This window comes from Vigna unguiculata, unplaced genomic scaffold (assembly GCF_037176805.1).
Source record: "Vigna unguiculata cultivar grain cowpea cultivar isolate G323 ecotype 2 unplaced genomic scaffold, ASM3717680v1 ptg000163l, whole genome shotgun sequence".
NCBI lineage: Eukaryota > Viridiplantae > Streptophyta > Magnoliopsida > Fabales > Fabaceae > Vigna > Vigna unguiculata.
In genome coordinates, this window is record NW_028196802.1 from 1 (window position 1) to 11,654 (window position 11,654).

The 11,654-nt window shown below is 44.2% G+C and overlaps 1 protein-coding gene across 1 annotated transcript; it reads right to left on the reverse strand.

Annotated features, from left to right (window-relative positions):
* Positions 1–3,982: 3,982 nt before the first annotated feature.
* LOC114172418 (large ribosomal subunit protein uL5m) lies at positions 3,983–9,801 on the reverse strand. The gene is given in 2 exon segments (XM_028056902.2): positions 3,983–4,453; positions 4,455–9,801. Coding segments are annotated over 2 exon segments (630 nt in total). The 5' UTR covers positions 4,764–9,801; the 3' UTR covers positions 3,983–4,132.
* Positions 9,802–11,654: the final 1,853 nt, after the last annotated feature.

The following is an 11,654-nucleotide window of genomic DNA, read 5'->3' on the forward strand; positions in this document are numbered from 1 at the left end:
GGGTCCACCTAATCTTTCCGCAGGTACGATCTAGACGACCACATTCCTGTTGGGCTAACTCGCCCAATCAATCCAATGGCTTCGCCCGTTCCAGTCCCGTTAGAGAGATCCAAAACTGGATCGGAGCCTATAGATCGATCCCGCGTCTATTCGTTCTCTGACCAGTTCCATATACAGGGACCATGTGCCACCAATAGCAAAACAACTGGCGGCCGAATCCAATGCCAGTCCCAGCAGTGGACTCCATTGACCGAGTATAGGCGCCATTCCGCCCGGATTGGTTGTTGCTGTTGGGAGACTGAGCTTTATTGATATGATGGAAGAACCCCCGACGGCTAGGCATTTTGTCCTCCCCCCTACCGGTGCATCAATCCAGCGCATTTAGACCTGTCCTAGCGGAATGGACAAAACCCTATCTTGGTTGGAGAAAGCAAGTCCAGAGAGTCTGGTATTTTGTTGGTAATTCCACTATCACTTGAAAACTTTAAGAAAAACCTCCCTATGAAAGCCCTGTTGATAGATTCAGGCAAGCAAATATCAGACCTAAACCCGACTAGCTTCAGTTGCCTCCCTCTCTAAGCTAAGAAAGTATGAAACTCGTTCTTTCACTCAGACTTGCTCCTGCAGTGGTAGTCATCGGTGGCATATTGCCGAGAAGCGTCATCCTCGTTGATTGGGATAAGTTCTCGATTGGATCGGATCAGAAATCCATTTTTTTATTCGGTATGGATAAAGATCCAGTCATGAGCGATAGTTACAAGGACAGCTGACTACCGCTAAAAGTCAGGAAAAAAAGGTGGATGAAAGATAAGTGGGACTTTCAAGCAAGGCCGGCATGGGCTACGCGGGCCCCCAAGACCGTCCAATATCTTATATCGATCTTGGTTCCGCGTATCGCGCTTTATCGGGTGAGAGCAAGCAGGCCCAAAAGATGAGAACCTGCCCACAAGATGTAGGTGCCATTTGTGGCAAAAGCGAGGAACGAGTGACCGCAAAACCGCACCCTTGTCTAACGGATTGGGCTAAGAGAGGGGGAAGAGTTAGTCTTTCTGCCATCGATTACAGGCAAAGCACTTTGTGAGCATATATATCTGGTCATCCCTTTCATTTGAATTAGGAATCTCACATCCCGCTTTTTCCGCCTTTCCTGTCTTTGTTAGTCTTTAACCTTCTTTTAAGTCAGCCTAACAATAAGAAAGAGGGGGTTTCCCCCTGTCGACTGGCAGGACTGGTTACTTAGAGCATTCCCCTCAGCTAACTTCACTCACTTGAAAGAAAGAGGTATTCCCTATAAAAAAAAGGCATTCATGAGCTTACCTGTAACTGGACTAACCTCGCCTTGCCCCTAACTCTGCTCTGGACAGTTTCTTGTTCTCTCTATTTAAAAAAGCGGATTAGCCTTGACTTCTAGGGCTTGAAGCCTTCTCTTCTCGCTCATTCCCGACTAATGGCAACCTTCACTAGTCCGGTATTCTTTTTTTTAACCAACTTCCATTTCAAACCCTCATCAAATCCAGATACCAATCCAATGAGTTCGATCCATTAGGTTCTTCGATTTGTTCAGAAAAGAAACGAGAGACAAGAAAACATCTTTGATTACGATTAAAAAGAACAATCTCAAATAGACCAAGATCCAATTTCGGGGAATTTATTGGTGAACATATTCTTATTCTTATTCTTTCTGCCATAATCTCTTCGATCCCTTCATTTATGTGCCAGAATAAAGAGAGATTTGGTAGGAAAGTGTAAGAGACTTTTTTTTATATTAAAATCAAAGGGAGTGGGAAAGCAGCAGTAATTCTTTTGAAAAGCCCGGTTCTCTTTGTCTTCGAGCTTTCATTCCTCAATCCACTGTTTCGTTCCTTCATATACCTCCCCACCAATAGATAGAGACAAATAGGAATAACCGAACCACGTCTACAAAATGCCAGTACCACGCAGCTGCTTCAAAGCCAACGTGATGCTCCTTGGTCAGATGACCAAGATATTGGCGAATACCACATATGATCAAGAAAAGAGTACCTATAATCACATGAAAACCATGAAAGCCAGTTGCTAAGAAAAAGGTAGAACCATAAATACTATCCGAAATAGTGAAGGGGTGCTTGATAATATTCCATTCCTTGAAAGCCAGTGAATACTAGAGCCAGTGAAACGGTAGCTACTAAAGCGTAAACTGCTCGTTTTTCCTTCCCCGCGAGTATAGCATGATGAGCCCAAGTTACGGCTGCTCCGGATGAAAGGAGAATAGGGGTATTAAGAAAAGGGATTTCCCAAGGATCTAAAACCCAAATCCCTAAAGGGGCCAAATACCTCCGATCTCTACCGTAGGTGCCAAAGAAGAATGAGAAGAAGCCCGAAAAAAAAGCAAAAAGGAACATAACCTCCGATACGATGAACGGAATAGAACCATATCGAGGTCCTAATTGTACGACTTTGGTATGATGTCCTTCCAACGTGGATTCACGTAGAACATCGCGCCACCATACAAACATGGTATATAGGATAAATATTAGGCCCCAAACTGAGAAGTGTTGCACCCCCTTGAAATGAGTGCATGTACATCACACCTCCTACGGTGGTTGCCAAAGCTCCGAGTGAACCCGAAATAGGCCATGGACTTGGATCTACCAAATGATAAGAATGCCTCTGAGATTCAATCATAAACCACTTTGCCTCGGTTGTGTGTAAACCCCCCCCTTCACCCCCACCCCCTCAAGTGGTAAAGAAGGGCTCTTTTGGGTCTTATTCTATTTCTGACAGGACAAATAAATAGGAAGGGATGGTTCTTTCATTGCATTGATAGAAGTCTAACTAGAAAAAGATCTCTCTATTACTTTGAGAAGAGAATCGTTGGTTTGACCGACGAACTACGTGGGAAATATGAGTTGAGAGGATTTGATCTCTCTTCACTGCGCCTACCTATGCCCCACTGGAATCTTCGCTTGGCCGCCTACCAATGATGTCCTTTCACTTTCAGACAATTCCTCGCGCATCGAAAAACGGCTAGTAAAGCGACCAGGGACCCACAGCCCACTTCCCTTTACCCCCAACCAACCACGAAAGAGAAAGAAGTCCCTGATGCGGGAAGAGTTACTTGCTTCGTAAGAAGCATTGAAACGGACTACGCAGACTGGAGAGCTTCAGTAGGGCAGACTAAACTAATATATACGACATAACGAGACAGATTCGATCCAGCCAAAAGCCTCCGCTTAATTGACTCTACACTATCGCCCCCAATTCTTTCATTTTCTTGGAGATGAGGACTAAGTGCTAGCGAGTGAATGTGCTTGCTGCAGGTGTAGTACCAGACGCGGAGGGTCTTATTCGTATAAGCTACTTTTTATTAAGCTTAACGCCCTAATCCCTATCTAGTCTTCTAACGTTCCCACCTCTTTATTTTTTTGACTTTATTTAAAAAAAGATAGGAAGAAGAGATGGCATGGATAAGATCTTGATATGGCTGGCTGCGGTGGGTCCCAAATTTGACTTCTTCCACATAAGACTCGTATTTCTTAATAGAAAGAAGTTTCCCATTACGGTAGAACAAAAAGCCCCTAATCTCATCCCGTTTTGCTCTTTTGAGAAAGCTCATCCCGGGAATACCCGTCGGAGAGCAGAGCTTTCTCAATGGCCCTTTCTATTTGGACTTGTGCCAAAAGCACTTTGTCTTTCTTCTCTTCCGACAACCCCACAAAATGAAACCCCGCGCGCTCATCTAGTTCGGCGCGACGAGTGTTGTCATCCAGTAAAGTATGGGAAAGGTCAGGGGCGGGGGGCTCTGCAGGGTTAACGGACGACTGTGAGCTGGCGCCCACGTCGTCCATGTCCATACAAGAGGCGAAGGGAATTAACCAAGCAAGGATGGTATCTAAATCAAAATCAGATACCAACGAATACATTCCATTTTTTAACATACAAAGCAAGATAGTCAAAAAGAATCCACGAAAAACGATACGAGAAATTCGAAAGAACTCATATACGGAACGAGGGCGACCCGTGGAAATACATCGGTTTCTTACTCGTGCAAAGGAACTATTTCTTGGCAACTTGGACAACTTATAACGAAGTTTGTCCCGCATATCACTAGGAAGATCGGAATCTTTACAAAAGGCTTTATAAAGCTTTCGTCTCAATTCATATTTAGCCGCGAGCAATCTGCGTTTGTTATCTCGTATATTTCGCTTCTCCGACATCTCTGACTTAGCTTAGTTTCTCCCTCATCTTTTTGCAAAAAGCCGCTCCACGGTGGTAAAGTCTCATCTTGTGTGTTGGCCGAAGTTACAATAGTCACATTGAACCCTCGAATATGTTCGAAGATCTCGAAATGATCTTCCAGTTCCGGGGAGAATTCGCAAAACTCCGTTTCCATCGAGAATTGAATGGAGTTTTCCCGTATTTCGACCGGAGAATCTAACAGAGACATTACTGTCGAGATTCTGACCGAAAAATTTAGACATTCCATGCCCTCGGAGAGTGCTTTGTCGTGCTAGGTCACTGACATATCCTTTTTCTTTATTTGACCCCAAGAATGGATTGGATCGAAACGACTTTCCTGTCGAACCCCTTTGTGTCTGTATGAATTTCTGACCGCGCGGAATCTCCATAGCCAATTTTCCATTTTTGATTATGAAATCATAGGGTGCCTTTGGTACTACTCTTATTTCACACGATCCAGGAACTTCCATAACGTTGGCGTGATTCAGTTTGAGCAACGGATCCTGACGTGATACATCTTCGTAATGAAAATGGAGTGGAAACATAGTGATGAGAAATCCAAATTCCCTCCAGACGACACTGAAAAAGCCTGTAGCTGATGGAGTAGGACTAGTGTTTTGATTGTTTGTTGTGGTTGGTTGTTGACCAACAGAAGTCAAGAATGGGATGGGAAAAAAGGCGGCACAAAGGAAAGGTATGCAGAAATTCGGAATGAGCCCACCTACGCACTATGAAAAATGTTCTCACTATTGTATCTTGACCTTCGCTGCACACTTTGCCATATATTGATTTGTCCTATTATTGTCTGCGTGCTAGCGGATAGAGAACAACTTGAGGAAAAGTCAAAAGCATTTACCGCGCTCAGCAAGACGAATCTTCTTTCTATACATAATTTTGATAACCAGACGACTTCTCTGCCCTATCGGTCCTCTACCCGCTAAAACCCTCTCTATACCGGTCAACTATCTTCGTTCCTAACTAAACGACGCTTTCCCTCCTTCTTTTTCTCTTGGGCATCTCAATGTTCATGCAATGCATTCTTTTCGATCTTGTACTTGAACCTTCACTTTTTGACACTGAAGACCAAGCCAATCTCGACAAAGTGAAAAGTGGAATCGATTCGATCATGAAAGTCGGATAGCATTTATCGCCGCGTTGATCCGACCTACGTTAACAGCTTTCTTCTCTTATTTTATTGTTAGTTACAGGGGCAGACCACTCACTATAGTGACTTTCTCTTATATATATAATAATAGAAAAAAAGAGACACCAATGATAGATGTAACACTCAGCCAATCTGGAAAGTGGAGTAGAATCAATCAACTGGCATACCTTGAATCTAACCGACAATCCTTTCTTTCTATTCACTCCCAAGGTCGATGGGTCTCATAGCAAACCAGTCATTCATCCCGCTAGTAAGAATCTTGGATCTATCTGGGTTATGGCCTGTCAGGCCTCGTTTTACCCTGTCTCGAATGCGTCTCGGTTCCATCCCATCCACACCACGCCCTTGTTTCTCCCGCTAGAGCTTGCCTAGCTGTCCTCCGCCGACGGAAACCCGTTTAGGCTCGTTTGTTTAGCAGAACAAATAAGACTTTCAACCGAAATCCTTTCTTTCAATTACGTTGATGAGCTGGCTGCTGTGTATTAGTATTTTTTGACATTGTTAGTCGGTACGGAATAGTTGCTGCCAAAAAAAAGGACCTCCATCCTGTAGTTATATTGATATATATTTACGACTTGAAATTGATTGATATTGAATGCTGTTCTTTTTGGTTTTCGCTCTCATCTAATAGATTCGCATGGGACGTAATATCAGAGCGCAACATCTGCTCTTTCTAAGTGGTATTTTTGCGAAAGGGCAATCCCAATGCCCCATAAAAGAGCTTAAGCTTTCGCTGTCGTTACAAACCAGTGGGCGAGATAAGAAACTTACTAGCCATATACACCAAACAAGCTAGCCACAGCAAGACCAACAGCTTTATGCGCAGAGGAAAACCAGTGAAAGCGGAGATATAGGCTATGAAACGAGGTAACGATTGAACAGGAATCTCCAACTCCATAATCATCGAAAAAGGCATTTATTTTAGCAGCCTGTCAAAAGCCTTTCTAAAGCGGTCTCCCGAGAATACGTTCGATTGGGTGCCTTATATATACTTCAATATACTTATTTCTTTTTTGGGGAGAACTGATGGAATCTACTCTCATCAGGGAAGTACTCAGGTTCAAATCCTGGGTGATCTCAATGGTGTGTATTGTCAGTCCCGGTATAGAACTGATCGAGATGTTGAAGTAAACCCTAAGTTGCCCAACGCCTTGCGCGGGGCGTTGTCGGCCGGTTGCCTGTATCAACGTAAGATCCTCCCTACCCGACTGCCCGATAACATCCACGTACTTATACGCAAAGCTGCACTTCCCGCGCTATTCCGTGGTTCAGTAAGAGAAGGCGATCCCTTCTCAATACCTTACCGGGATATTTCCCCTTGAAGTTGAAGAGGATTCATGCCTCGAATGCGCTCTTTTCATAGTAAAAGATATCCACGCACAGAGACTAGGCTACACATGAAAAGGAAAGGGCCACGAGAAGCGAGAAGCTACTCCAACTGGAAATGAATAGACTGGAACTGGATCGCTTGTTGTAGAAGGAATGTCACTGGCTAGAAAGGATAAGGAAGAAACCGCCATCGAATACCTATAACCACTCCGCTTTCAAGCCCCCTTTTTTCACTGACAGGAACTGCATTCGATCGTATGGACGTCTGAACCCTACCTATTGGCGCGTATCGACCTACTAAAGGAATTACAGACAGAAGCAAGGCCTTCGAAATCTAAGGCAGAAGAAAGGGATAGAGATTCATCTGTAACGTATTACCTACTCTCCAACTACAACTCCAACCGCAGGGAATAGCGTAGGATAGAGAAAGACTTCCACTCTATATCCTCTAAAAAATGTAAACCCTGAGAATAGGGCTATCTATTAATAGCTACTTGCCAATTCATTTGAAATGGGCCTTGCCTGAGTGACTCATACCTAAGGCCGAGGAAGGAAAGGCATGAAGTTCTCCCCCTATCGCTATCGCTCTAAGTCTAAAGACCCTATCGGGCGAGCGTCTTCAATCCTCTCACTTCGCTCGAGCGACTACACGTACCTCGAGCATGGAGAGGTCTTGTCTTTCCTGGGGTTACCCCGGATGACACACCTCAATGTACCGTTAGACATCAGACTTATGGCCTATCTATCTAAACTAAAGGGCGCCAATGAGTAGTGGAGTACTTACTGTCGGCACGACCGGTATCGCCGCTGTCTTGTTTATCAATAGGACAGTTGTGGTACCTGAATGCTTGATGGAAAACTCGCCCAGAAATGGGTGGTGGGATCTCCTCCTTTCTATTTACGCTGGGAACTTCAATCAAAGCCTAAGCCGGTCACCGGGTAGTTTAAGAGATAGTTTGATCCCTATTGAATGAAGAAGAAAGAATCGATTCTAAGCACAACAACTGGACACTTGAATTGAAATAGCGTAATAAAAGAGATCAGCATCTTCTTGTCTGTCTCTGCTTTTCTTTTCTATAAGTAGAGGTAGGAAGTTACTTGATCAACCGGTAATCTTTCTCTTTCTTTCCTTCTCCAGCAGCACCTATCGGTACAGCAACTTCGTACCTATCCCTATCGGGGGAGGCTTGAGCTAGAGCAAAGTCTTCTGCTTTACGCCCTAAGCAGACCAAGCTTCCTTAGCGTACTGAGACTACCTATTCATAAGAAGGACAGTCTCAACCCTTGAGTACGAAAGTAGGCTCTTCCTTTATTAGATAACGCTATTATTCCCATCTCGGGAGAAACAGAAAGAAGTACGTTGACGACAACAGATTCTATAGCTGGGGATCTTGCTAACAATGAAACTCCTAACCTTAAATCATATAACAGGGGCTTTCACTCCTTCTGGCCATTGAAAGCATTCCAATTGCAGCTTCTTCTTAGGATTCGTTAAAAGAACATTCCCCTAATCTAATGCCATGGCCTTCGCTCTAGTTATGCTACTAATGCCCGTACTCCAACAGCTAAATCGATGGCATCGCTTATTCCCTCAAGCCTTCCAAGATCGGATTCATCCCTTCCTCTCAGGTTCCTTCACTTAGAGTAGTGAGTCTAGTGAAAGCCGAATCCTAAGAAGAAGGTACGGAAGCTGGGATAACCACTTTATACGATAACGATACCATTCACAGCGGAACAAGAAGAATCACACTCGACTCAACTTGTGAGCTATCGAGTAAGTAGCGGCCTTTAGAGCTGGGATAAGTAGGGTAGCAGCTAAGATTAAGGCCTCTCCTCAACCGAGACATAGAACTCCTAGCTCTGGAGCTGATTGAATTGATTCTTTTAACAGCTACCGAGTCTTCTCCTCGCTCACTGAACTCCCCCCAATCTAGTCTCAGGTCAAGAGATAAGAGCGATGGCATACCTTGAGTCACTCGCTTCCATTGGGCGAACTTTCATCTGTTCTCTTTCAGCATTTATGGTCAAATGAACCACCTTGCTTATCACAGTTAGGTCGATTTTATTTGATCCTCATCTCGTTCAGTTTTGATGGCCGCTAGTTCCTTTATTACGTCGTTCAGTTCAAAGAGTCATTCGGGTATCTGCTTTCAATGTTTGCTAGTAAACAGTGGTTGTCTCCTTGATACCCTCTCGCCCTTACATACAACGTATTTGAGTGCTTTTTAGTAATATGATACGCTGTGAAGTGAAGAGTCGACAACTGCAGATAGGCCTCTCCCCCCAATGCAAGGAAAGGAATGTTCCCTACCTATCCGGCACCTTTTACTGGAAGCTAGTCCTTCCCTGCTCTTGAATAGCGTAGTTGTAAAATCCTCTCCTTTCTTCGTTGCAGAACTCCCTTTCTAGAAGAAAAGAAAGGGTCTACGCTCACTTATTTCTTAATAAATGTATTAGGACCTCTCTTTCATTTCTCAAGGCAGATGATTTGGACGATTCCAATACGTTTATCTCCGAGCTAGTCAGTCTGTTCCTCTCGCTATCGGTCAAGCAACTATGTACCTTTCAGTCGGTAAAGTGGCTTCGCTCTTTCCCCGCGCATTCCCCTAGCAGTGGATTCTCCAACTTTTGCAAGAGTAAGAGTGGAACCACAAGTCGAAGGTTCCAGAACCAATGAAAGAGAAAAACCTAGTTCTCAAAGGCTAGGAACTCCGGATATGAGATTGGACTAGACTGGGCTAAACTTTTTATAGTTCATGAGATCAAGTAGAACCGCTTACTTACTAATTACTTAACACTAAACATCGTCACTCTCGAGCGAAGGTGGTATGGAATTGACGATACTTAATACTTTAACTAAAAACTAAACGAGCGGGATACATATGATACCACACCTAAAGACTCTGGAACGCATTTATGCCGGATCTGATTGAACTTGCAGAGTAATACAAGTTTTTCAGAGAAAGGAAGAGATTCTCTGTGCCATGAAAACAGGCTTTCCCGTAGATAGGTTGTTAATTTACTCTCCCTTCCATCAGTCAGTCCCTATAGAAAAGAGATAGGAAAAGTAATTTAGACACTTCGCGAAGGAGGAGAGGATTGACTTGCTTTTCAGCTGGAATGGTCCTTGGACGCTTCTGGGAATGAAAGGGTATAAACATACGAAGAAGCTGAATCCGCATTAGCAGACACTGGGGAATCCCCAACTAGAGAATGAGCTCTTTCATCCGTCGAAGGAGAAGTCTCATCCGAAGCATTCCGAGATCAAAAGAAAAGAAAGAACTAAACTTGTTCAAGTCAGTCTAGTCAACTCCCCTCACTCTATCGAGTCAGTAATCCATTCCCTTCGAATCTAAGGCTCAATGATGGATCCGGGCGCTTTCCAGAGGCGAAGACTTAAACTGATATCACCTGGCTCCGGGTGGACCATACTCCACCTTTCGTCCAGTGGGTAGCTCCTGCCCCTAGCTCAGACTTCTACTTAAAAAAAAAAGGTGGTTGGACCTATGCCTACTATGTCTGTGAGGAAGTTGGGCTTCTACATCTTGATTAACCGGGTGACTCGTGGGATGAAATAAGAGTTCATTCTGGATAGCATGGCCTGGGCTGGCGATCTGGGATCTATTCTAAGTCTCCTAGTGGTGGGATGGTAAAGGGCAATGTCCGGTTCTGGCCAATAGATGTCTTTGCTCCGTCCCCCTTCTTGTTGGTTGGCACAAGCCCTTGTAGTAGTCAGTCTTTCCTCCCCGACGGTCTACGTATGAAATTTAAACGGGGATCAGAGCAAAAAAGGCCCTTTTCCTTTTCTACTATGCTTTGAGCCGCTTCCAGGAATGGTAAGACTTGCCTTTGCCCTTACTCTATTAATAAGTAAATTCCCTGGTGTTCACTCTAGTTCCTAACTCATTTACGCTGTAGGCATAGAGCTATTGGAATGCTTTCATAGGCTAGGGGGGGGATAACTCTGAATTAAGTAACTAAGCCCCAAGGCTAGCGAAGGGAAAGGAAGTTACATTAGGGCAACAACTCCTGACTCGAGGGTGAGAATAGGAATCGAATAGATTGAATCAGAAATGCACTTAGAGAGAGGCTGAATAACCTGAAGAAGGGCTACCAAACGTTAGCAAGGCAAGGTTCGTTCGGAGCGAAGAAAAGAAGGAAGCAGTCCTTCCGCTGCACGAGCATCGACAAAGAGAGAGTTTAGATCAATTAGCCAATCCAATCACCAGAAAGAGCGAAAGGGAGATGAGAAGGAAAATCAAAGAAATAGAAAAGCACTCAGAATCCCAATCCCAACTGACCCAGATAGCATATAGTGAAGTAGATGCTTCATTCTTTCCAAGAAATATATCCCCAAGAGGTGTATGCATTCAGTAAAGATGAAGTAAGCATGTCCCTTCTTTGGCAAAGGCTACTCGCTCGCGGTAGACTTTGCTAGCTTTATTGCTGGCTCTAAGCCTACCTCCTTTACTACATCCGGATAACCGCCTGCCTGTCTTTACAGAAGAAGCAGTGCAGTAAGCGTCTCCGGACATAGAAAGTAGGCAATCACTTTCACTTCGTTAGCGGTGTAGGTTTCAGTCGTAGTTTCTGGTATCGACACAGACAGTGGGAAATCTCTATACGATTGAAGTCAGTGTGCAAGACAAAGTCTAGTTTTGACTTTGAGTTCCTCTTTGAATAAAATAACATAAAATAAGCATTCCACAGTCGTAGGTACTCAATTCAATTGGATTGAACTGCTTGAGCTGGAGCTTTGGACTCGACGAGGGGGTGCTTGCCCTATTTAGAGTCTCTTCCATTCTCTCTTAACCAGACAGATAGACAAATAGGCAATCCGATTTAGAGATTATGGCTTCCTCACTATCAGCAAGCTCCCACAGGCGATGAATTCCGACTTCTTCGCTTTGTAGCCCGTATAGAGTGAACTATTCCTTCCTTT